Source organism: Aquarana catesbeiana, linkage group LG01, assembly GCF_042186555.1.
Source record: "Aquarana catesbeiana isolate 2022-GZ linkage group LG01, ASM4218655v1, whole genome shotgun sequence".
NCBI lineage: Eukaryota > Metazoa > Chordata > Amphibia > Anura > Ranidae > Aquarana > Aquarana catesbeiana.
Genome location: NC_133324.1, coordinates 729,514,500 through 729,538,531, shown reverse-complemented (window position 1 = coordinate 729,538,531; position 24,032 = coordinate 729,514,500). Strand labels below are relative to the sequence as shown.

At 43.2% G+C, this 24,032-nt stretch overlaps 1 protein-coding gene across 1 annotated transcript in view; it reads right to left on the bottom strand.

Moving 5' to 3' along the window:
- LOC141112116 (uncharacterized) overlaps positions 1-23,824 on the bottom strand; it is a 28,549-nt gene extending 4,725 nt beyond the window's left edge. The window contains exons 1-5 of the mRNA XM_073604588.1: positions 23,464-23,824; positions 12,559-12,635; positions 11,230-11,285; positions 10,484-10,553; positions 1,198-1,289 (exon numbers count right to left, since the gene is read on the bottom strand). Coding sequence (XP_073460689.1) covers positions 1,198-1,289; positions 10,484-10,553; positions 11,230-11,285; positions 12,559-12,635; positions 23,464-23,723 — 555 coding nt within the window. The 5' untranslated portion in view covers positions 23,724-23,824. The remainder of the gene's footprint in view (positions 1-1,197; positions 1,290-10,483; positions 10,554-11,229; positions 11,286-12,558; positions 12,636-23,463) is intronic.
- Positions 23,825-24,032: the final 208 nt, after the last annotated feature.

Genomic DNA, 24,032 nt, shown 5'->3' with positions numbered 1-24,032 from the left:
GTGATTCCAATGCGAATTGTAGTGTATGAGATTAGAAATTGCACAGCTGGTTCCCTTCTTCACATTTTTTGGTCCTGCCACATATTACAACCTTATTGGGCAAAAGTGCATCGCATAACCCAAAAATTTACGGACCGTGTTCTACCAAAGAAACCTGCGCATTTCCTTCTGCACCATCACAGTTTCTCTGGTAAGACTTATAGGCGATCCATCTTACCTCTCTTGGTTACCATGGCAGAAAGCTGCATCCTGCTCTTTTGGAAACAGACAGGCTCCACCCATAGAAGTCTGGTTGAAAAGAGTAGCCAAAATAAATGAGTTGGAGAATCTGGTGGCCAATGAGAGAGGCCACCGGGATAAATTCCTCAAAAAGTGGCTCTATTGGCACAAATTTGTATACTCTGATGAGTACAAGACCTTGCTGAATTAATTTATCCTAATTGGGGATTGTAGTGGGGGGCTCCTGGATCTATTGGGGTGGCGGTTTTGACTGGATCCCCTTACCCACCCCCACCACACACCCTTTTTTTTCCTTTCTCTCTCTCTCTCTCTCTTTCTCTCTCTCCTCCCTTTTCCTGTTTCTTCCACTCTCCTTCTCTTCTTTCGTTTTGTCATCTCTTTTTTTATTTTCTCTCTGGCTATGTTTTTCATTCACCCCGGTATCCACTGGGTAAAAAATAAATCTCACGGGTGCAGAGACTCGTTAGTGCCGGGCTTCCCAGAACGTTCTATTAAAAACCTGTGTGCTGCTCATGACTTCACTTGTTTTCCAAATGTTATGATTTTCTAATGGATGATATATTTTGACACGTTTGTCAGTGATCTCTGTATTTTATGTGAGTTGTCTCTAAAATAAAACAAAGTATTGGAAAAAAGAAATCGCACAGGACTCTTTTTCAAATCGCACTGCGGTCAGCCCGCACATATGGGAACAGGCTGTAAAATCTCACTGATCTGCACGTGAAAACTGAAGTCAAACTGATGTCTCTGCAAGTAAAATCTCTGCGGTTTTCGTGCATTTATGGTGTGAATGAACCCTAAAAGAAAACTGTTACATGACACTTAAAATAGGTATTAGTAATTGGTATCGGCCAGTACTTGAGAAAAAGTATCAGTACTCATACTTGTTCATAAAAAACTGGTGTCGGTTCATCCCTAGTACCAAGCAAATGATTTTTAACAATATTAAACTTTTACCTGATAGAGGGTGTTCCTTCCTTTCTCTGTGTTCATGCTCTCTTCCTGTTTCGAACTTACAAATTTTATCATTTTCATGATAGCATCACAATCTGGATTGTTGATCAGAATAAACAAGTAGAATTGAGCAGCAATAATAAGACAAATTTGGTATTCAGCATATACTGCAGCTGTGTCTAGTTCTTCACCACAGTCAGAATCCAGAGGACACCTCACAGGGTCACTAAGAGTGTGCTTCCTGTCCTGTGACATGCCCTCTTTCTCACTCTGCTTTCTACTGCAGTGTTTCTCAACTCCAGTCCTCCAGGCGCCCCAACAGGTCATGTTTTCAGGATTTCCCTCAGATGAAACAGCTGTGGTAATTACTAAGGCAGTGAAACTGATCAAATCACTTGTGCAGAGTAATGGAAGGCCTGAAAACATGACCCATTGGGGCGCCTTGAGGACCGGAGTTGAGAAACACTGTTCTACTGTATATCCCCAAGCACATCAAACATCTGAGACAGATTACATTTCTGGAAGAAACTTTAATTTCTGTACTTGAGAATAGTTTACTTGCACACAAACATGCATTTCAGGATTATCAGATTACAGGTGAGTGGATAGGTGCTTTACATCAGTGGTTCTCAACCTGTGAAGGAAAGTGATGTAGATAATAATAATAATATTCTGAAAATGTCTATTTTCTTATATGTATACATATTTTTCTCCTTACTCATTATATAAGTACTGTATTTATCGGCGTATAACACGCACTTTTTTCCCCTTAAAATCAGGGGAAAACCGCGGGTGCGTGTTATACGCTGATCCCCTGCGATCCGGAGCTGGCAGATTTTCAAAATCGCCGACCGCGATTTGAAAATGGCGCCGCCGGCGCCGAAATACACAGTGCCGGTCCTCGGCTCTTCTCGGCCACTTTCGTCTTCACTCGAGCGCCGCCCGAACCTAGCCGAGTGTACTCGGCTAGGTTCGGATAGCTCGGCTCGGGACTACGAGTGGAGCCGAAAGTAAATGAGAGCCGCCGAGAAGAGCCGAGGACTGGCTCTGTGTATTTTGGCGCCGGCGGCGCCATTTTCAAATCGCGGTCGGCGATTTTGAAAGACAGGATGGCAGGGGTCCGGGATCACAGGATGCGAGGCTGCACTGGGGAAGGCTGCACTGACAAGGCTGCACTGGGGAAGGCTGCACTGACAAGGCTGCACTGACATGGCTGCACTGACATGGCTGCACTGACAAGGCTGCACTGACAAGGCTGCACTGACAAGGCTGCACTGACAAGGCTGCACTGACATGGCTGCACTGATATGGCTGCACTGACAAGGCTGCACTGACATGGCTGCACTGAGAAGGCTGCACTGAGAAGGCTGCAATGATGGGCATTTAAATGTAAGGTTTTTTTCCTTCAACTTCCCTCCTAAAAGTTTTTTTTCCTTAAAATTCCCTCCTAAATTGGGGTGCGTGTTATACGCCGGTGCGTGTTATACGCCGATAAATACGGTATACAGGTTTGCTCTGTTCCTATATTTTCTCAAAATGGCGGGTACCCCCTACATCCCACACATCAGAAGAACGCGGAACTGAAGATAAAACCAAGGACAGCCAAACCTCGTTATGAAGATTCTCCATCTTCTTTTCTATCTTAACCAATGAGATGTACCTATTAGACTAACATAGCAATGACGTATTTTTGTGTATAAACCATTAGCACCGCCTTGAATAAATCAGAAGTGTAAAAAGTAACGGTGCTGAGCGTGTCTCAGAGTGTTTACTTTTATATGCATGCATAGCCACACTTTCCAATTAGAGACAGCAGCAGATAACCTTGGGCTCGATTGAAACTCTTAATCATATCCTTAACAAACCCTGTCCTCAAGTACCCCCAACAGATCATGTTTGCAGGTTTTCCTTTATCTTGCACACGTGCTTTAAATCAGAATCAATGGCTTGGTATTTTGGACAGCTGTTTTATCTAAGAGAAATTCCCAAAACATGGCCTGTTGGGGGTACTTGGGGACAGGATTGAGAACCATTGCTCTACATTACTGCCTTGATGAAAAGTGAAATAATAAACAGATAGTCTGTTCCCCCCATCTCAAAGTTTCATTTTCAAATTTAACTGGAGCATACCTTTAATGGAAAGTCTTAATGTTTTTTCTTGTACAATGATATTTTATGTGTATGTATGTGTGTGTGTGTGTGTGTGTATATATATATATATATATATTTACAGTGGGGGAAATATTTGATCCCCTGCGGATTTTGTAAGTTTGCCCACTTACAAAGAAATGAAAGGTCTATATTTTTGTCATAGGTGTATTTTACATGATAGAGACAGAATATCAAATCCAGAAAAAACACGATACAAATTTTATAAACTGAGTTGCAGTTCAGTGAATAAAATAAGTATTTGATCCCCAAGCAAAGCATGACAGTACTTGGTGGAGAAACCTTTGTTGGCAAGCACAGAGGTAAGATGTTTCTTGTAGTTGGTTACCAGGTTTTGATGCACTCTTCTTTACAGATCTACTCTAAATCCTTAAGGTTTCTTGGCTGTCGCTTGGCAACTCGAAGTTTCAGCTCCCTCCATACATTTTCTATAGGAGTAAGGTCTGGAGACTGGCTAGGCCACTCCATGACCATAATGTGCTTCTTCTTGAGCCACTCCTTTGTTGCCTTGGCGGTATGTTTTGGGTCATTGTCATGCTGGAAGACCTATCCATGACCCATCTTCAGTGTTCTGGTTGAGGGAAGAAGGTTCTCATCGAAGATTTTACAATACATGGCCCCGTCCATTGGCCCTTCAGTGCGGCAAAGTCGGCCTGTACCTTTAGCAGAGAAACTGCCCCAAAGCATAATGTTTCCACCTCCATGCTTGACTGTTGAGATGGTGTTCTTAGGGTCATAGTCAGCATTTTTCTTCCTCCAAACATGGCAAGCCGAGTTAATACCAAAGAGCTCAATTTTGGCCTCATCTGACCACAGCATTTTCTCCCAATCCTTCTCTGAATCATTTAGATGTTCATTGTCAAACTTCAGACAGGCCTGTACATGTGCCTTCTTGAGGAGGGGGACCTTGCGGGCGCTGCAATGGCCGAGTCAATCACCTGATCTCCACCCAATTAAGCATGCATTTCACTTACCGAAAGCAAAACTAAAGGCAGAAAGACCCAAAAAAAAGAACAACTGAAGACTGCTGCAGTTAGAGCTTGGCAAAGTATCAGAAGGGAGGAAACTCAGTCTTTGGTAATGTCCACGAGTTTCAGACTTCAGGCAGTCATTGGCACTAAAGGATTCTCAACATAATATTAAAAATTAACATTTTATTTATGATTATATTAATTTGTCCAATTATATTTGAGCCCCTGAAAATGGGGGGGACTGTGTATAAGAATGATTGCAGTTCCTACAATTTGTACTTGATATTAATGTTCAACCCCTTAACCTCCCTGGCAGTATGATTATTTCAGATTTTAGGTGCTGAAAGCGGTACAATTATTTTGCACGGAAATTTGGCGTTTTATATTGTAGGCCTGTAATTCTTAGGAATAATTCACTTAAATCTGTCCAAACCAGAGTCTAGTAGACATCCCGGGTATGATAAAGTTTGAAAAACGAAATCATAAATTATAATATAATAAATAACTATAAATAATTATACCAAATAATAATATAATAATAATAAAAATTATTCAATAATGTACTCAAATTAAAAACACTGAAATTTGCTCAGTTGCAGAATTGTCGCTGTCATTACTTTTCAGTGTTTGATGACGGATTTCCTCACAAATCACTATTGCTCAATTCTGCGAGTGATTCTAATTTATTATCGCTGTTTTCTAGCTGGTCTAAAACCACTTTTGATGTAAGGGGACAGTTTTGGTTGCTATGGACAATCTCCAGTTTCCAGGCAGAAAGAACAGTTTTTATAATATAAAACTGCATGCAGGACACTGGGCAGACCACTAGGGACCACTAGGGACTAAGGAGGTGTGTAATTATTTGATACAGTACTGTAATCTGTACAATTACAGTAAACTGTATCTATACAGTGTGTGTTTTACTTTTTTGAATTTGGCACCAGACTCCGTCCCCGTGTGTCGCAATGCTCGCAGGGAACGGAGCTCGGCATGCGTGAATCGAGCGAGACACGGCAGCTCGCAGATCACAGCGGGGAGACATCGCAGGATCCAGGGGACAAGGTAACTAAACTCTACAAGGATCCTGCGATGTGATCCTGAGTCTGGCTTGGGGATACCACTTTTGGTATTGAATATCCACCCCGAGCCAGACTCGGGAATACCGCTAGGGGGGGTGAATTAAAGCTGAAAGTCTGCACGCCATTTGGGTAGTTTCTGTTGTCATTATGATTTTAAAAAAATTAAACATGGTTAATTGATAATAAATGGCTTCAGCCAAACACTAACCATGAGTGAAAGAATTGTTTTTGTGTTATCATTTATATTCTCTGAAAAATGGCCAAGAAATCATAAATTCTGCCAGGGTATGTAAATTTATGAGCACAACTGTATATACAGTATCTCACAAAAGTGAGTACACCCCTCACATATTTGTATATATTTTATTATATCTTTTCAAGTGACAACACTGAAGAAATTACACTTTACTACAATGTAAAGTAGTGAGTGTACAGCTTATATAACAGTGTAAATTTGCGGCCCCCACAAAATGACTCACACAGCCATTAATGTCTAAACCACTGGCAACAAAAGTGAGTATACCCCTAAGTGAAAATGTCCAAATTGGGCCCAATTAGCCATTTTCCATCCCCGATGCCATGTGATTCATTAATGTTACAAGGTCTCACGTGTGAATGGGGAGCAAGTGTGCTGAATTTGGTGTTATCGCTCTCACTCTCTCATACTGTCACTGGAAGTTCAACATGGCACCTCATGGCAAAGAACTATCTAAGGATCTGAAAAAAAAATTGTTGCTCTACATAAAGATGGCCTAGGCTATAAGAAGATTGCCAAGACCCTGAAACTAAGCTGCGTCATGGTGGCCAAGACCATACAGTGGTTTAACAGGACAGGTTCCACTCAGAACAGGCCTCGTTATGGTAGACCAAAGAAGTTGAGTGCACATGCTCAGCGCCATATCCAGAGCTTGTCTTTGGGAAATAGACGTATGAGTGCTGCCAGCATTGCTGCAGAGGTTGAAGGGGTGGGGGGTCAGCCTGTCAGTGCTCAGATCATACGCCGCACACTGCATCAAATTGGTCTGCATGGCTGTCATCCCAGAAGGAAGCCTCTTCTAAAGATGATGCACCAGAAAGTTCGCAAACAGTTTTGCTGAAGACTAAGGACATGAATTACTAGAACCATGTCATGTGGTCTGATGACACCAAGATAAAATTATTTGGTTCAGATGGTGTCAAGCATGTGTGGCGGCAACCAGGTGAGGAGTAAAAACAGAAGTGTGTCTTGCCTACAGTCAAGCATGGTGGTGGGAGTGTCATGGGTCTGGGGCTGCATGAGTGCTGCCCACACTGGGGAGCTACAGTTCATTGAGGGAACCATGAATGCCAACATGTACTGTGACATACTGAAACAGAGCATGATCTCCTCCCTTCGGAGACTGGGCCGCAGGGCAGTATTCCAACATGATAACGACCCCAAACACACCTCCAAGATGACCACTGCCTTGCTAAAGAAGCTGAGGGTAAATGTTATGGACTGGCCAAGAATGTCTCCAGACCTAAACCCTATGGAAGGTGGAGGAGCGCAAGGTCTCTAACATCCACCAGCTCTAGATGTCATCATAGAGGAGTGGAAGAGGCCTCCAGTGGCAACCTGTGAACCTCTGGTGAACTCCCTGCCCAAGAGGGTTAAGGCAGTACTGGAAAATAATGCTGGCCACACAAAATATTGACACTTTGGGCCCAATTTGGACATTTTCACTTAGGGGTGTACTCACCTTTGTTGCCAGCGGTTTAGACATTAACCGCCTCAATACAGGGCAACTACACCCCCTTCCTGCCCAGGCCATTTTTCAGCATTCAGTGCTGTCACACTTTGACTGACAGTTGTGCAGTCATGCTACACTGTAACCATGTGAAATTGTTAACATTTTCTTCACACAAATAGAGCTTTCTTTTGGTGGTATTTAATCACTCCTGGGTTTTTTATTTTTTCCTAAAAAAAAACAAAAAAAGATCAAAAATTTTTGAAAAAAAATAAGTTTCTCTTAGTTTCTGTCAGTAAATTTTGTAAATAAGTAACTTTTTATCCTTCACTGATGGGCGTTGATGAGGCGGTACTTATGGGCACTGATTAGGTGGCACTGATGAGGAGGCACGAATATGCCGCACTTATGGGCACTGATAAGTGGCACTGATGAGGAGGCACGAATAAGCCACACTTATGGGCACTGATAGGTGTCACTGACATGTGGCACTGATAAGCATTGATAGGCGGCACTGATGGGTGGCACTGGTGGGCACTGGGTACAGATAGGCGGCACTGGTGGGCACAGATAGGCGGCACTGATGGGCATTGTTGGGTGGCATTGATGGGCAGCACTGATAGCCAGCACTGACTGGCATCACTAATGGCCACTGGTTGCTGACACTTGTGGGCACAGATTGGTGGCATTTGTGAGCACTGGTTGGCACTGATTGCTGGCAGTGGTGGGCAATCATTGCTGGCACTGGTGGGCACTAATTGTAATCAGGGCACTGATGATCAGTGCCCTGATTACATACCTAGCTGTCCCCTGTGAGGAGATGCCACTGATCAGCTCTCCTCTCCTCACACTCTGTCAGTGTGAGGTGAGGAGCGCCGATTACCGGCATCTCCGTGTTTACATGTGACCGGCTGTGATTGGACACAGCCGATCACATGGTTAAAGAGCCGCGGACCGGGGTCAGGGTCCTAGCAACACGGCGAGGCTGCAATCGCCGCTCTGCGCTCCCCCCGGATGCACGCGAGAGTGGTCTTTCTGGGAGGCCATAATATGACGTCCACCCAGAACGAGAGCCGCACCACCCAGCTGTCATTTGACGGTGGGCGGGTGGCAAGTGGATAATGGCTGTATGTTGAGTTATTTTGAGGGGACAGTAAATTTACACTGTTTTGCAAGCTATACACTCACTGCTTTACATTGTCATTTCTCCAGTCTTGTCACATGAAAAGATAGAATAAAATATTTACAAAAATGTGAGGGCTCACTCACTTTTGTGAGATACTGTGTATATATATATATATATATATATATATATATATATATATATATATACACACATACAGTGGGGACGGAAAGTATTCAGACCCCCTTAAATTTTTCACTCTTTGTTTGTTTGATTAGGAAAGCCACACACCTGTCTATACAAGACCTTACAGCTCACAGTGCATGTCAGAGCAAATGAGAATCATGAGGTCAAAGGAACAGCCTGAAGAGCTCAGAGACAGAATTGTGGCAAGACACAGATCTGGCCAAGGTTACAAAAAAATTTCTGCTGCACTTAAGGTTCCTAAGAGCACAGTGGCCTCCATAATCCTTAAATGGAAGACGTTTGGGACGACCAGAACCCTTTCTAGAGCAGACCGTCCAGCCAAACTGAGCTATCGGGGGAGAAGAGCCTTGGTGAGAGAGGTAAAGAAGAACCCAAAGATCACTGTGGCTGAGCTCCAGAGATGCAGTCGGGAGATGGGAAAAAGTTGTAGAAAGTCAACCATCACTGCAGCCCTCCACCAGTTGGGGCTTTATGGCAGAGTGGCCGACGGAAGCCTCTCCTCAGTGCAAGACACATGAAAGCCTGCATGGAGTTTGCTAAAAAAAAAACACCTGAAGGACTCCAAGATGGTGAGAAATAAGATTCTTTGGTCTGGTGAGACCAAGATAGAACTCTTTGGCCTTAATTTTAAGCGGTATGTGTGGAGAAAACCAGGCACTGCTCATCACCTGTCCAATACAGTCCCATCAGTGAAGCATGGTGGTGGCAGCATCATGCTGTGGGGGTGTTTTTCAGCTGCAGGGACAGGACGACTGGTTGCAATCGAGGGAAAGATAAATGCAGCCAAGTACAGGGATATCCTGTATGAAAACCTTCTCCAGAGTGCTCAGGACCTCAGACTGGGCTGAAGGTTTACCTTCCAACAAGACAATGACCCTAAGCACATAGCCAAAATAACGAAGGAGTGGCTTCACAACAACTCCGTGACTGTTCTTGAATGGCCCAGCCAGAGCCCTGACTTAAACCCAATTGAGCATCTCTGGAGAGACCTAAAAATTGCTGTCCACCAACGTTTACCATCCAACCTGACAGAACTGGAGAGGATCTGCAAGGAGGAATGGCAGAGGATCCCCAAATCCAGGTGTGATAAACTTGTTGCATCTTTCCCAAAAAGACTCATGGCTGTATTAGATCAAAAGGGTGCTTCTACTAAATACTGAGCAAAGGGTCTGAATACTTAGGACCATGCGATATTTCAGTTTTTCTTTTTTAATAAATCTGCAAAAATGTCAACAATTATGTGTTTTTCTGTCAATATGGGGTGCTGTTTGTACATTAATGAGGAAAAAAATGGGGTTTTTATGACAAATAAGACAGCAGAAAACATGAAGTATACAGAAACACAGTAAATGTTCATTGATTAAATAAAACTTTAAATGTTACTAAACCCACAACAGTAAAATCAGTCTGTATATGCAGTAAAGCATGTTTGTTATACTCACTGTGGAACCTAAGGGGTTAACCCTGCACAAATTGTCTAAAAAGGTTGTTTGATCCTGTCTTCTCTGATCCTCCCCTTCTTTCATAGTCCCCAATCCATCTCCTGATAGTACGGAGCCTTTGGGGCACTCTGCACACGTTCAGTTTGGTGTATATTGTTAGAGAGTTTTTTTTTGGGGGGGGGGGGTGGATGTGATCATCAATCGGCACTGTCCAGACAGAGGGTCAGGGGTCATGCAGCCTCATAGGACAGTCAGAGGAGAATGAAAACTCTCTACAAGATTTAACCAGACACTGATAGAAGTCACAAGACTGCTATAAACTGCTAATGGGAAAAGGTATTTAGCAGTTTATATTTATTAAAATAATTGCATTTCCATGTTCTGTGTACTGAGGGAGACCAGATATAGTGAATGCAGGGTCCTGGGTTTAGTAACATTTTAACTGATTAAATAATCCCACAAATCATCCAATCTATCCTTATGTTCCTGTCATTGGACTATGTAGATTTCACATGAGTATAGCCACTTTACTGTATGCAGTTTAATAAAAAGGAGGCCTTTCCTAATTTCAAAATGTTCAAATAATTGTTACCTCTATCACTGGCAAGTTTTAGCCAAGCCTGAGCTGCTGTATTGGAATCCGTATCACGGAAAATATGGACCTATGGAAAAAATTATAATAGAATGCTAGATACTATTGTAAAGTCCTTTTAGGTACATGCTTCATAAATATATATATTTTTTTGTGACACTGAACTTTACACAACTATGCAAGGCCTACACATGTAAATGTTTCACAAAGTAACTAGCAATTTGTATGGGTGTATAGCCAGACCAATTCTTTATATAGTTGAGTGAGCGGTTGTACTGTAAGTTCGGTAAGTCAATAAACCAATAAAAACCCTATATTATACTCTTCTGACTTCAGTAGAATTAATTCTGATTGGTTGTTATGGGTTACTGCAGTAAATTAAAATTTTAGCAAAACACTGTTGAGACAAAGTAGAGTCAGGCAATAGCAATAGACCACATTTGTAAAGAACAAAAGCGTTTAAAGCAATATGTTCAACAGCTTACAAACAAGAATGTGTTGGTGATTAAGCATATGCTCAAGGTTGAATCGCCTAGTGAAGTATTTAGTTTCCATAACATAATAATGAAAAGCCTGCTTGTTATTAAGAATTTGAACATCAGGGAAGATCTTTCAATTCAACTAGAAAGAACAATATAATATTTAGGAATGTAGATTATTTAAAAAGGTGTAGATTTGAATAGCTAGCATATTAGCATAGATATAAAATGATGCCAGCTGTCAAGGCTGGCACTTCTGTACTATACCTGCTTGTTGTCCTCATAGAGCGTCCTTCTCAGGTCTTTCTTTACAGTGGCATTTCCTGCAAATTGTAAAATAAAAAAAATCTCACCCAGTAGCTATCCATCAATGAATTATTGTAAAATAATAACAGGTACCAAATTCTTAATCTGGATTTCTTGGTACAACTATTACAAGCACCTTCACAAAGTTTCTGTATTCCTACAAGTGAGCTACTGAAATGTGATAAGAGTAACTGTTGGTAGACAGTAGGCAGCAGTGGCGGCTGGTGCTCAAAATTTTGGGGGGGCGCAAACAAACTGAAAAATTCTGAAAAAAACCCCTATCAATTGCAGCCTCATGTGCCCATCAAACGCAGCCACTGTGCCATCAAGCGCAGCCACCGTACCATCAAACGCAGCCATTGTGTCCATCAAACGCCACCACTGTGCCCATCAAACGCAGCCACTGTGCCATCAAATGCCGCCACTGTGCCCATCAAATGTGGCCACTGTGCCCATCAAAAGCAGCCACTGTGCCCATCAATCGCAGCCACTGTGCCATCAAACGCCACCACTGTGCCCATCAAACTCTGCCACTGTGCCCATCAATTGCCTCCACTGCGCCCATCAAACGCAGCCACTGTGCCATCAAATGCTCCCACCGTGCCCATCAAATGCTGACACTGTGCCATCAAATGCTCCCACTGTGCCCATCGAATGCTGCCACTGTGCCCCCCCACCCGCCATCTGCCCGGCACTAACCCTGTCTCGGTGGGGCAGCGGGTGGCGGCGAACGATGTCTTTAAAGTCTTCTTCTCCCGTCCTCTCCTATGATTGGATGCCTGATAGGCATCCAATCACAGCACCTGTCATTTCAGCCAATCGGGTGACAGGTAACAGACCTGAGTACCTGATTGGAGGAGAGGTGGTTCAGTGTTAGGAAAGCGAATATATATTCGCTTTTCTAACACAGCTTGGTGAACTGCGAGTGCCAAGCAAGGCGCTCGCTGTTTACCTTTTTTAATGCCTATTAGAGCCTAATCAGGTGCTTCAAAAACACCGCCCGCCGCTGTAATTTAGGCGCCCGGTGCCTGAAAAGGGGCCAGGTGCCTGAATCGGGGGTGGCAGCAGTGGCCATAAATAGATTCATGCAATGCATGAATCTATCTTTTGGTGATAGAGGGGGTGGCTGGAGAGAGGGGGCGGCGCCTGTGCGCCCTTATGTACGCACCGCCACTGGTAGGCAATCAGGAAGACATAGTTACGGGAAAAAAAAGGAGACACAATTTCTCCAGGAATTAATGTGTAATTGTGTAAAATGGAATATAGGTAGATGCACATTTTTTTGAGTACCTTTTTCTTTTGAAGAGCTTCCTTTCTTACAGTTGTAATATCCAGGCAGGTTATGTAGCGTGGTGACCAAAAATACCCTGAAATACACCACAGAATAAGTGTGGGTAAATATCCAGTTCCGGCATGGAAGCACTTTTAAAGTGGTAGTAAACGTTTAAAAAAACAAAACCTCTCTACAAGGTAAAGGCATAATGTTCTAGTCTGCATTGCACACTAATGCCCCGTACACACAGTTGGATTTTCCGATGGAAAATGTGTGATAGGACCTTGTTGTCGGAAATTCCGACCGTGTGTAGGCTCCATCACACATTTTCCATCGGATTTTCCGACACACAAAGTTTGAGAGCAGGTTATAAAATTTTCCGACAACAAAATCCGTTGTCGGAATTTCCGATCGTGTGTACACAAATCCACGCATGCTCAGAATAAATAAAGAGATGAAAGCTATTGGCTACTGCCCCGTTTAGAGTCCAGACGTACGTGTTTTACATCACCACGTTCAGAACGATTGGATTTTCCGACAACTTTGTGTGACCGTGTGTATGCAAGACAAGTTTGAGCCAACATCCGTCGGAAAAAATCCTAGGATTTTGTTGTCGGAATGTCCGATCAATGTCCGACCGTGTGTACGGGGCATAAGCCCTCCAGCAGTGTGCTGTCACCACTGCAGAGGCTTCCATCTTCACCTGGTCTTCCTTACGGGTTCATGGGCTGCGGCCGCTTGAATAGCCCAGCCACAATGATGTCACTCCCGTGCACGGTAGTCACAATCGCAGCACAGAGCTCTGAAGGAACAGCATAGGTATGCTGTTCCTTCAGCGCGCATTGTGCTGGTCAGGTCACTGGCTGCTGCTCACCAGCATCATTTAGGAGATATTTATTTAACCTACAGGTAAGCTGTATTATAAGCTTACCTGTAGGTAACAATAAAGCTACAGAGTTTACTACTACTTTAAGGGGCCTGTGTTGATGAGCTTTTGCTTACATCAGTCTCGGATAGGTTTTGTAGTCCCATACAAGTCTATCAAAATGTAAAATCTGCTTAAAACAGGTCAAATGCAGGTCAGAATGGGTCAATTGTCAATGAAATCTGAATGATGTCAGAAGAATCTCAAACTGATGCCAAAAGCTCTCAGATATGTTTAAATGTACACACAAACACATACATATGTAATTGGTGTTTTTTTGTAATCAAAAGGTGGGAATATAGGCTAGACACACTTACAAAAGCCATAGCATAGTGCTTGGGCAAATCATGGAGGGTAAGTCAAGCTGGTACTTCAGGCATTGAAAGCATGCACCGGTACATGGTGCATCCTCAATGAGCAAAGGGCAGCACAAGCCTTAAAGTGTATCTAAACTCAAGTGCAAAGTCATAAAATATTGTAGATGAGGTGGCAGCATTCGTTTTCTGTTCAGCTATTCCTGTGAATAACACACTTTCTGTCTCTGGGAGGCTCATTTCACTGTATATATGAAGAGGGCCATAGATGTCATCCTATGATGGGACCATAAAGACCTTCACCTTTCCTCTTTTCTATAACATTGAGGGAAGGAGTTCTATAGTCCCTAGAGATAGCTACAAAACAATGAAACAATGTAATAGATAAGAATGCAGCATATACAGTAAAGAGAGAACATTATCAGATGGCAAGATTTGTCACAGGATCAACAAATATATATATTTTTTTATTTAATACACAGAAATAACAAAACACGTTTCATTGTATATGTAGTAGACCAAGAGGGACCAAATAAGAGAAGTAAGGCCTCTTTCACACATGCGGACTATTTGTCTGTTTTCAGACAGCTCAAGTCTCCCGTGACTCGCGGGAAACTCCCGCATTTGACGGCGGGCTAACAGACACCCGCAAGTGCGGCATGATCTCCTGGCTGAGCCTGCACTGCCACTCAGCCTGGAGCCACACAGCAACTCTAGCGGCCGCTTCAGCCGTACCATTCACTCGGCGGGCGGCGGATCAGATCCCTGGCATCTCTGAATCTCTGGAGCTCAGCCACAGTGATCTTTGAGGTCTTCTTTACCTCTCTCACCAAGGCTCTTCTCCCCCCGATAGCTCAGTTTAGCCGGACAGCCAGCTCTAGGAAGGGTTCTGGTCGTCCCAAACGTCTTCCATTTAAGGATTATGAAGGCCACTGTGCTCTTAGGAACCTTAAGTGCAGCAGAAATTTTTCTGTAACCTTGGCCAGATCTGTGCCTTGCTACAATTCTGTCTCTGAGCTCTTCAGGCAGTTCCTTCGACCTCATGATTTTTTTATTTGCTCTGACGTGCACTGTGAGCTGTAAGGTCTTATAAAGACAGGCGTGTGGCTTTCCTAATCAAGTCCAATCAGTATAATCAAATACAGCTGGACTCAAATGAAGGTGTAGAACCATCTCAAGGTTGATCAGAAGAAATGGACAGCACCTGAGTTAAAAATATGAGTGTCACAGCAAAGGGTCTGAATATATAGGACCATGTGATATTTCAGTTTTTCTTTTTTAATAAATCTGCAAAAATGTCAACAATTCTGTGTTTTTCTGTCAATATGGGGTGCTGTGTGTGCATTAATTAGGAAAAAAAATGTACTTAAATGATTTTAGCAAATGGCTGCACTATAACAAAGAGTGAAAAATGTAAGGGGGTCTGAATACTTTCCATCCCCACTGTATATATAAATTGACAACAGCCTGGTGCCAGAGTTACTACACAGGCAGGGCCAGGGTTATCAGTGGCAGTGCAGAACCATCATGGCAGAGTAAAAAAAAAAAAAAGTACAAAACGCACTTCACCCCAGACAACACTAAAGTGTACCCATGCATAATAAGGGTAAAAAACAATGAAGGTGTAGCTTGCTGCACTGTTTGCAGCAGTGAATTATCTGTAGCCCATGGTGGGTTAAATGACTGTAAAAGACATATTAAGGTGAGTGTGACACAACATTATCTTTTAAAGTATTATTTTATTATGGCATTAAATTCTTAATTATCTTTAAAATATTATTTTATTATAGTATTTAATTATGAATGGGGGGAGACGGGGGAGCATTGTCGGCGTGGAGCGTGGCCTCCCTGAAATTAGTTTTTTGCAGGTTGGGATATCTGTGTTTTTTATCAATTCATTGACGGATGAAAAACGGACATCAATGCATCTCTATGGAAAAATGGATGTAAATGGACGATAATCCATTTATATCCGCTTCCATCAACATCCATTTTTTGGAACGGATCAAAACCCTATTTTTCTTCTGTTAAAAAAAACGGATTGGACAAAAACTGATGTAAACGGACAAATGGTCTGTTTTTGCATGAAATAATGGCTCCCGGACTCAACTGGTTAAGGACTCAAGCTGGAGGATTGAAAAATGGATGAAAAGCTGATGACAGTTTTTCAATCGTCCAAATGTGTGGAAGAGGCCTTAACCACTTGCCGACCGCCTCATGCCGATGTACATCGGCAGAATGGCACGGGCAGGCAGAATCACGTACCTGTACGTGATCTGCCTCCCGCGGGAGGTGCCCGAGGCGGTCGGCTTGTGTCTGGGAGCGATGAGAGGCGAGGGGGAGACCATCCATTCGTGGCCCCCCCCTCGCGATCGCTCCCAGCCAATCGGATTCTTCTCCTGCTGCTGTATGCTAAACAGCAGCAAAGGAAATGATGTCATCTTTTCTCGGCTCTGTATTTTCTGTTCCGGCGTCGAGGAGAGAAGACTTCACTGTGAGTGCACAACACACACACACACAGTAGAACATGCCAGGCACACATTAAACCCCGATCCCCCCCCCCGTCACACTGACACCAAGCAGTTTTTTTTTTTTTTTTTGATTACTGCATGGTGTCAGTTTGTGACAGTTAGTGTGGTAGGGCAGTTAGTGTTAGCCCCCTTTAGGGTTAGGGTACCCCCCTAACCCCCCCCTAATAAAATTTTAACCCCTTGATCACCCCCCGTCGCCAGTGTCGCTAAGCGATCATTTTTCTGATCGCTGTATTAGTGTCGCTGGTGACGCTAGTTAGGGAGGTATGTATTTAGGTTCGCCGTCAGCGTTTTATAGCGACAGGGACCCCCATATACTATCTAATAAATGTTTTAACCCCTTGATTGCCCCCTAGTTAACCCTTTCACCAGTGATCACCGTATAACTGTTACGGGTGACGCTGGTTAGTTTGTTTATTTTTTATAGTGTCAGGGCACCCGTTTAGCCCCCTGATCGCCCGGCGGTGATATGCGTCGCCCCAGGCAACGTCAGATTAGCACCAGTACCGCACGCAGCATACGCCTCCCTTAGTGGTATAGTATCTGAACGGATCAATATCTGATCCGATCAGATCTATACTAGCGTCCCCAGCAGTTTAGGGTTCCCAAAAATGCAGTGTTAGCGGGATCAGCCCAGATACCTGCTAGCACCTGCGTTTTGCCCCTCCGCCTGGCCCAGCCCACCCAAGTGCAGTATCAGTCGATCATTGGCACTTACAAAACACTAAACGCATAACTGCAGCGTTCGCGGAGTCAGGCCTGATCCCTGCGATCGCTAACAGTTTTTTTGGTAGCGTTTTGGTGAACTGGCAAGCACTAGCCCCAAGCAGCGTCAGGTTAGCGCCAGTACCACTAACACCCACGCACGCACCGTACACCTCCCTTAGTGGTATAGTATCTGAACGGATCAATATCTGATCCGATCAGATCTATACTAGCGTCCCCAGCAGTTTAGGGTTCCCAAAAACGCAGTGTTAGCGGGATCAGCCCAGATACCTGCTAGCACCTGCGTTTGCCCCTCCGCCCGGCCCAGCCCAGCCCACCCAAGTGCAGTATCGATCGATCACTGTCACTTACAAAACACTAAACGCATAACTGCATCGTTCACAGAGTCAGGCCTGCTCCCTGCGATTGCTAACAGTTTTTTTTTAGTAGCGTTTTGGTGAACTGGCAAGCACCAGCGACCTAGTACACCCCGGTCCTAGTCAAACCAGCACTGCAGTAACACTTGGTAACGTGGCGAGTCCCATAAATGCAGTTCAAGCTGGCGAGGTGGCAAGCACAAGTAGTGTCCCGCTGCCACCAAGAAGACGAACACAGGCCCGTCGTGTCCATAGTGCCCTTCCTGCTGCATTCGCCAATCCTAATTGGGAACCCACCACTTCTGCAGCGCCCGTACTTCCCCCATTCACATCCCCAACCAAATGCAGTCGGCTGCATGAGAGGCATTTTCTTTATGTCCTCCCGAGTACCCCTACCCAACGAACCCCCCCAAAAAAGATGTGTCTGCAGCAAGCGCGGATATAGGCGTGACACCTGCTATTATTGTCCCTCCTGTCCTGACAATCCTGATCTTTGCATTGGTGAATGTTTTGAACGCTACCATTCACTAGTTGAGTATTAGCGTAGGGTACAGCATTGCACAGACTAGGCACACTTTCACAGGGTCTCCCAAGATGCCATCGCATTTTGAGAGACCTGGAACCGGTTACAGTTATAAAAGTTAATTACAAAAAAAAGTGTAAAAAAAAAAAAATAGTCGTTTTATTGTTCTCTCTCTCTCTATTCTCTCTCTATTGTTCTGCTCTTTTTTACTGTATTCTATTCTGCAATGTTTTATTGTTATTATGTTTTATCATGTTTGCTTTTCAGGTAAGCAATTTTTTATACTTTACCGTTTACTGTGCTTTATTGTTAACCATTTTTTTGTCTTAAGGTACGCAATTCATGACTTTGAGTGGTTATACCAGAATGATGCCTGCAGGTTTAGGTATCATCTTGGTATCATTCTTTTCAGCCAGTGGTCGGCTTTCATGTAAAAGCAATCCTAGCAGCTAATTAGCCTCTAGACTGCTTTTACAAGCAGTGGGAGGGAATGCCCCCCCCCCCACCGTCTTCTGTGTTTTTCTCTGGCTCTCCTGTCTCAACAGGGAACCTGAGAATGCAGCCGGTGATTCAGCCAGCTGACCATAGAGCTGATCAGAGACCAGAGTGGCTCCAAACATCTCTATGGCCTAAGAAACCGGAAACTACGAATCATTTCATGATTTAGATTTCGCCGGATGTAAACAGCGCCATTGGGAAATTGGGAAAGCATTTTATCACACCGATCTTGGTGTGGTCAGATGCTTTGAGGGCAGAGGAGAGATCTAGGGGATATTTACATTCCCTGAGATAACAATAAAAATGATTAAAAAAAAAAAGTTAAAGGAACAGTTTAAAAATAAGATAAAAAAGCAAAAAAATAATAAAGGAAAAAATAATAAAGGAAAAAAAAAAAAGCACCCCTGTCCCCCCCCCTGCTCTCGCGCTAAGGCGAACGCAAGCGTCGGTCTGGCGTCAAATGTAAACAGCAATTGCACCATGCATGTGAGGTATCACCGCAAAGGTCAGATTGAGGGCAGTAATTGTAGCAATAGACCTCTGTAAATCTAAAGTGGTAACCTGTAAAGGCTTTTAAAGGCTTTTAAAAGTGTATTTATTTTGTTGCCACTGCACGTTTGTGCGCAATTTTAAAGCATGTCATGTTTGGTATCCATGTACTCAGCCTAAGATCATCTTTTTTATTTCATCAAACATTTGGGCAATATAGTGTGTTTTAGTGCATTAAAATTTTAAAAAGTGTGTTTTTTCCCCAAAAAATGAGTTTGAAAAATCGTCGCGCATATACTGTGTGAAAAAAAAATGAAACACCCACCATTTTAGTCTGTAGGGCATTTGCTTTAAAAAAAATATATAATGTTTGGGGATTCAAAGTAATTTTCTTGCAAAAAAAAATCATTTTTTCATGTAAACAAAAAGTGCCAGAAAGGGCTTTGTCTTCAAGTGGTTAGAAGAGTGGGTGATGTGTGACATAAGCTTCTAAATGTTGTGCATAAAATGCCAGGACAGTTCAAAACCCCCCCAAATGACCCCATTTTGGAAAGTAGACACCCCAAGCTATTTGCTGAGAGGCATGTCGAGTCCATGGAATATTTTATATTGTGACACAAGTTGCGGGAAAAAGACAAATTTTTTTTTTTTTTTGAACAAAGTTGTCACTAAATTATATATTGCTCAAACATGCCATGGGAATATGTGAAATTACACCCCAAAATACATTCTGTTGCTTCTCCTGAGTACGGGGATACCACATGTGTGAGACTTTTTGGGAGCCTAGCCGCGCACGGGACCCCGAAAACCAAGCACCGCCTTCAGGCTTTCTAAGGGTGTAAATTTTTGATTTCACTCTTCACTGCCTATCACAGTTTCGGAGGCCATGGAATACCCAGGTGGCACAAACCCCCCCCCCCCCCCAAATGACCCTATTTTGGAAAGTAGACACCCCAAGCTATTTGCTGAGAGGTATAGTGAGTATTTTGTAGACCTCACTTTTTGTCACAAAGTTTTGAAAATTGAAAAAAGAAAAAAAGGATTTTTTTTCTTGTCTTTCTTCATTTTCAAAAACAAATGAGAGCTGCAAAATACTCACCTTGCCTCTCAGCAAATAGCTTGGGGTGTCTACTTTCCAAAATGGGGTCATTTGGGGGGGGGGGGTTTGTGCCATCTGGGCATTCCATGGCCTCCTAAACTGTGATAGGCAGTGAAGAGTGAAATCAAAAATTTTCACCCTTAGAAATCCTGAAGGCGGTAATTGGTTTTCGGGGCCCCGTACGCGGTTAGGCTCCCAAAAAGTCCCACACATGTGGTATCCCCGTACTCAGGAGAAGCAGCTAAATGTATTTTGGGGTGCAATTCCACATATGCCCATGGCCTGTGTAAGCAATATATCATTTAGTGACAACTTTGTGCAAAAAAAAAAAAAAAAAAAAGTGTCACTTTCCCGCAACTTGTGTCAAAATATAAAATATTCCATGGACTCAACATGCCTCTCAGCAAATAGCTTGGGGTGTCTACTTTCCGAAATGGGGTCATTTGAGGGGGGGGGGTTGTGCCATCTGAGCATTTTATGGCCTTCAAAACTGTGATAGGTAGTGATGAGTGAAATCAAAAATTTACGCCCTTAGAAATCCCAAAGGCGGTGATTGGTTTTCGGGGCCCCGTACGTGGCTAGGCTCCCAAAAAGTCCCACACATGTGGTATCTCTGAACTGAGGAAAAGCAGCTGAATGTATTTTGGGGTACAATTTCACATATGCCCATGGCCTGTGTGAGCAATATATCATTTAGTGACAACTTTTTGTAATTTTTTTTTTTTTGTCATTATTCAATCACTTGGGACAAAAAAAATTAATATTCAATGGGCTCAACATGCCTCTTAGCAATTTCCTTGGGGTGTCTACTTTCCAAAATGGGGTCATTTGGGGGGGGGGGTTGTACTGCCCTGCCATTTTAGCACCTCAAGAAATGACATAGGCAGTCATAAACTAAAAGCTGTGTAAATTCCAGAAAATTTACCCTAGTTTGTAGACGCTATAACTTTTGCGCAAACCAATAAATATACGCTTATTGACATTTTTTTACCAAAGACATGTGGCCGAATACATTTTGGCCTAAATGTATGACTAAAATTTAGTTTATTGGATTTTTTTTATAACAAAAAGTAGAAAATGTCATTTTTTTTCAAAATTTTCGGTCTTTTTCCGTTTATAGCGCAAAAAATAAAAACCGCAGAGGTGATCAAATAACATCAAAAGAAAGCTCTATTTGTGGGAAGAAAAGGACGCAAATTTCGTTTGGGTACAGCATTGCATGACCACGCAATTAGCAGTTAAAGCGATGCAGTGCCAAATTGTAAAAAGTGCTCTGGTCAGAAGGGGTGTAAATCCTTCCGGGGGTTAAAGTGAATGTAATGTCTTGTTTAAAAAAAATAAATAAATAACAAAAATAATATACTTACCTGCTCTGTGCAGTGGTTTTGCACAGGGCAGCCTGGATCCTTCTCTTCTCGGGTCCCTCTTTGGTGCTCCTGGCCCCTCCCTCCTGTTAAGTGCCCCCACAGCAAGCAGCTTGCTATGGAGGCACCCGAGCCGAGCTGCAGCTCCATGTGTTCATTCAGACACAGAGCTGCCATTTGGCCTCGCCACCTCTCTCTCCTGATTGGCTAACTGACTTTGATTGACAGCTCTGGGAGCTAATGGCGCCGCTGCTGTGTCTCAGCTAATCAGGAGGAGATACCCGGACAGCTGGACAGAGATAGGGCTGGGGAAACTGCTGCACACAGAAGTTTTTTTTTCTAGTTTCAAACTGGGGCGGGGGGGGGGGCGTTAGCGGTAAAGCGCAGCTAATTTTAGCATCGCTTTACTGCTGTAATAGCGGCGATTTTTTGTCCGCTAGCGTTGGCATTTTTAACCCCCATTAGCAGAACCCGAATAAAGGGTTAATAGCGCCTGCAAAGCACTCTGTCAGCGGTACCCATTGATTCCAATGGAAGGGGCGGTGGAGGAGCGGTGTATTCACCGCTCCTCCGCCGCCCGAAAGATGCTGCTTGCAGGACTTTATCTAAAGTCCTGCAAGTGCACCGCACTCGGGCTCTCACACTGGGGCTGCAGGGGAAGCGTTTTTCAGGAGCTTTACAGGTGCTATTTTTAGCCCTTTAGCACCTGAAAAACGCCTTAGTGTGATAGTAGCCTTAATGTAGCGCTTACCCCTGAAGGGGGTAGTACAGAGGCTGCCAGTCACAAGATCAGTTCCAAACACATTGACAATTCCGGCTTAGTCTAGTGGATAAAGATGCTTGCAGAACTGGACCAAAAATTTAAATAGAAAATTCTTTGAACTCTAAAACGCACAGCTGCTGTTTGATTCATATAAAATCAACTGTGAAATATGTTGTGCTTGAGAACAGCGCTAGTGCCACTCAAATCTGCAAAAAATATATATCCATAATAAATCATAAAGGTGATAGGGTGAGTCTGATAAATACAAAACACAAATGTGGATCAGTAATACTAAGATCAATAAAAATACAAAATGTCTAGTAAATACATATAAAGGTACAAAAACATCCTATATCTAAAAAATCTTATAAATGCATATGGTGTAAACAAAGTCCATAATGCTTGTAAAAAATATTTCCAATTCTTGCATTAATGTGAAATCTTGAACCAATATGAAAAAATCTTCAAACGATCAACTCAACCCCCACGTGAATCCACCAGCTGAAATTAATGAACTCACCAGAGGGATATGCTGGTAACCCAGCCAGTAAAGCTTTTTCCACTGGGGGTAATGTTCTGCAATATCCATAGTTATCCCTTTCTCATACATATGGGACCATCACCATTTTGATGGTTGAAAATGTTTTTAGCCTGAAAAATGAATTGGAATGCGGCCACCACATCTAAGGATTGGTAGCACAGTGGCTACATGATTAGCACTTCTGCCTAGCCTCACTAGGGTTATCGTTTTGGATTCCCAACCACTGCTCTACCTGCCTGGAGTTTGCATGTTCTCCCTGTGCCAGTGTGGGTTTCCTCTAGGTACTCTAGGTTCCTCCTACACTCCAAAGACATGCTGGTAGGTAAATTGGCTCCTGTCTAAATTGGTCCTAGTATGTGTATGAATCTTAGTTTAGGGGCCTTAGATTGTAAGCTCCTTGAGGCCAGGGACTGATGTGAATGTACAATATATACTGTATGTGTAAAGTGCTGCGTAAATTCATGGCGCCATATAAGCACCTGTAATAAATAAAATCATCTGCAATATATCAATATTTTGTTCTTAGGTTTAGTTATCCTTTAACAATTTGTCATTAGTTTCTCCTTGTTAGAATTTGCATGGAATTTTCAAAATGCTCACCTCGCCTGGTAGCAGTACCACCCTCTAGTTCCCAGCTAGGCTAACGGTAGGTAGCATTATAGCAGATTATACCTAATCCCTGTGGATTGTGTTGCACATTGCACTTTGGGACCACTTCTAGTGTGCAAATGATTTTCTCTGCCACCAGTGGAAGCTGTCACACACACATGCAACAGTGAAGGGTACACCTTACTCAGGCGGGTGAGGTTTGTTCATCCTTGTGGGCGAGCTGGGTCTCATTACTGGCTGACAGTTTTCATCCAGGTCCTTACTCCTGTATTCACCAGCATACACGGTGGCACTTCTGGCTTTTCGCATTGCCTGATGACTGTGTTGTAGCTGTGCTCTGTGTCTGATCTCCTCATATTCTGTCTGCACAGGAGTACCTCGCCGATAGTCATGCCGAACAAATGACTGAAAATTGGCATTGTGGTAAACGGAATAGCTGGCCATGCTAGGAGGCTAAAAGAGCCAGTGGTGTCTACAGAGGATAGTCTAACAAGTGTTTCCACTGTCACTATTCTTCCTTACAATGTTCAGCTCTGTTGTCATTTGCTGCTAGGCAACTCTACTGCATGGTAATTGACACTTGTTACTTAGTGACAACTACATCAAAAGGCGTATTCAAGCAAACACTACATATCCATTACTAAGCAAAGGGAGAACTAAGTAGACAGGCTGAGCACAGACAGATAATTATTAATAATCTGTTTTTAAGTAAAATAAATGTCCCTTCTTGAAAAACAAAAGTTCTCTAATGTA